This window comes from Asterias rubens, chromosome 7, assembly GCF_902459465.1.
Source record: "Asterias rubens chromosome 7, eAstRub1.3, whole genome shotgun sequence".
NCBI classification, from domain to species: Eukaryota; Metazoa; Echinodermata; class Asteroidea; order Forcipulatida; family Asteriidae; genus Asterias; species Asterias rubens.
This window is the reverse complement of record NC_047068.1, coordinates 13492142-13494856: the sequence shown is the minus strand read 5'-3', so window position 1 is coordinate 13494856 and position 2715 is coordinate 13492142. Positions and strand designations below refer to the sequence as shown.

Below are 2715 nucleotides of genomic sequence, written 5' to 3'. Positions count from 1 at the left end.
TCGATTTCACAAAGAGTTTAGACTAGTCCTAACTTAGGACTAGTCCTAGGAAAGAGTAAAAACATATGGCTAGTCCTAAGTTAGGACAAGTAACTCGTCCTAACTCGAGATAGGACTAGTCTTAAACCTTTGTGAAATCAACCCCTGTTCACACGACCTTTATGAGGCTCACGAGTAACATGGTGTGGGAGATAATAGTGAAAATACTGTTTAAAACACTCCCAACACGCGCCGCACGTTCAAGCAGTCCCTCTCACCAAGTCAGACATTATCAACCCCCGGTCCACCTACTCCACTCCCGGGAGTATAAGGAGATGTTAAAAGAACAACATTAGTTCGCGTTTACACAATTATATAGAATGTTGTGGCGTTTACGCGTAGGTGTAAATTGCTGATGCATTATTGATCTGCCTATATTGAGCATGCTTTAAGGGCACTGGACACCTTTGATAATAATTGTCAAAGACCAGTATTCTCACTTGGTATACAAATCTGTGGAAATTTGAACTCGATTAATCATCGAAGCTGCAAGAGAATAATGAAAGAAAAACACGATAGTTTCACAATGTGTGTGTTTGTAGATGCCTAAAATGGCTTCGGTCTGAAAACTTTTATTATTTGAGTGAGAAATTCCCTCTTTCTCAAAATCTACGTTACTTCAGATCAACTATCAACAGCGGGTTTGTGGTGGTCCTCTCTAACTGGGGACCTTCACCCAACCAGGGACCGTATATAAATTATCTTTTGTTGTATAGGTCCCGGTATAAATGTACTGTTACATATACAAACACCCGTCAGGTGTCAGGACACTTCGTGCCTTTGCCACTTAGTACCCTGGACACTTTGTACCTTTTGCAAGGTACGAAGTGACGAAGTGTGGACACTTCGTACCTTTGCCACTTAGTACCCTGGACACTTTGTACCTTTTGCAAGGTACATAGTGACTATGGACTATGGACACTTCGTACCTTGGACACTTGGATACTTCGTAGACAAGACACTTCGTACACTCTACACTAATAAGACAACGTTGAGACCAATCTAAGAACTGACTCCGCAGCAGTACAGTTATTCACGATCCTGTAAGCTAAAGTAGTAGTCCCAGCCTATTTTCTATACCATCCGCCCGGGTAATAGTTAAAAAGCAGGACCGTTCGGTAGTAGAATAAAGCAAGACAGTTCTCTATAAGAACAAACTCTACCTGGCAAGTAGATACACACGTGGTGTTACCGCAAACCAAATTATATAAGAAAACGTTATGTTACTTACCACCCGTAACACCATCTATTTCTTCTGATTGACAAAGATGCCAGAGACCACTGGTTGCTCTAACGCTGATGATGTGGGGTGCCGTTGGGGAGCTAGTTTCACCGGGTACAACAGTGCTTTGCTCCCCCGTTGTATTGTCCGTCGTCGTCGGCATGAAATCCGTACCTTGTGTCGTCGTGTCGTTCATCGTACCGTTCATCGTACCGTTCAACATGCTCACTACCGTAGAGGTAGGCTCCGGACCAGTATCAGGGGACTCGGCAAAGCGATACTCCTGGGAGAGCAACCATGAGCCAGTGCCGATTGCCACAACGCCAAGGACAAAAGAAATAGTACCGATGACTACTCCGCTGATGCAGATAAAACGAAAGTATCTGAGAATGACCATTGTGATGGGCGGCCTGAGCCTCCGTACGACCGCTGGTGGGGCCGGAAGAGTGAGGTGGTGGTTGGAGTTTGACGACGCCACTCTGGGACTTTTACGGGGATACCACCCGGATCCAGGCTTTTACAAACAAGTTGATCCAACGTTAGTTGCTTCGGTACAAATGAGCGCTTGTTTTGCATGTGGATGGTTTTTGAAGGCACAGGTCTTGTCTGCTACTAAAGGCAGTTGCGGCTATGCCAAATGGTTTGCTCGTCTTTTAAAACATAATTTTTTTCGACCGTTAAAACTCCACTCTGTTTGAACTCTCTGTATAATTAATGTAGCATCTAATGTTGTTGGTGCAGCTCGGCTTCTTCGCATTGGGTCAACGGATAACAAAGTCAAGGCAAGGTCACACATGAACCAGACTAAAAACTACTCGGTAAAAGACCAAACAATCACGAGGTCCAATAATGGCTAGCAGGCAGCGTGGCTTCCCCAGACCGTATCCATTGCAATCTGCTGTATACACAAAACGCCTAATCAAGGTTCACAGTCAACCATGCGCTCTCTGCACACACGTATAAGCACAGGCAATGTTGCATAACACGACACATCTTCCCGCTTTTTTTCCTCCGTCCATGCCCTGATACATGTATTTGTACCATAGTAATGACCCGTTACAGGCAGTAGTTTCACAGGCCAAGGATCTAACATAGACATGGTGCTTTTACATCTTAGGTACGGAGCCGGTGATATCTCCTTGCTGCACTCATACACACAAACACACCACTGTTACAATCGATCGTGTGGCGACTGAAATGCTGTAAGCACAATCACATAAAACACTACGCCTACCGCGCTACAAGCTCACCTGCGTAGCGACTTAAGGCATGGCGCTTTTAATACCCCTACGGCTGTTCGATGGGCGTTAGTAATTTGCAGGATGTGATCATGACATCATCTTGCTTTTTACCATTGTGGATGAAAATGCCTCCCGAGTAGTTGACGTTATCAAGCACGCGTCTATACGGCGAGTATGATCCTAAGTCTACCTCGTAACAATGTGGAGCTTACA

The 2715-nt window shown here is 44.9% G+C and overlaps 1 protein-coding gene across 1 annotated transcript; it reads right to left on the bottom strand.

The window, feature by feature from the left end:
• Window positions 1-1262: 1262 nt before the first annotated feature.
• LOC117292430 lies at window positions 1263-2403 on the bottom strand. The gene has a single exon (XM_033774462.1). The coding sequence runs from the start codon at window positions 1656-1658 to the stop codon at window positions 1263-1265; it is 396 nt and encodes a 131-aa protein (XP_033630353.1). The 5' UTR covers window positions 1659-2403.
• Window positions 2404-2715: the final 312 nt, after the last annotated feature.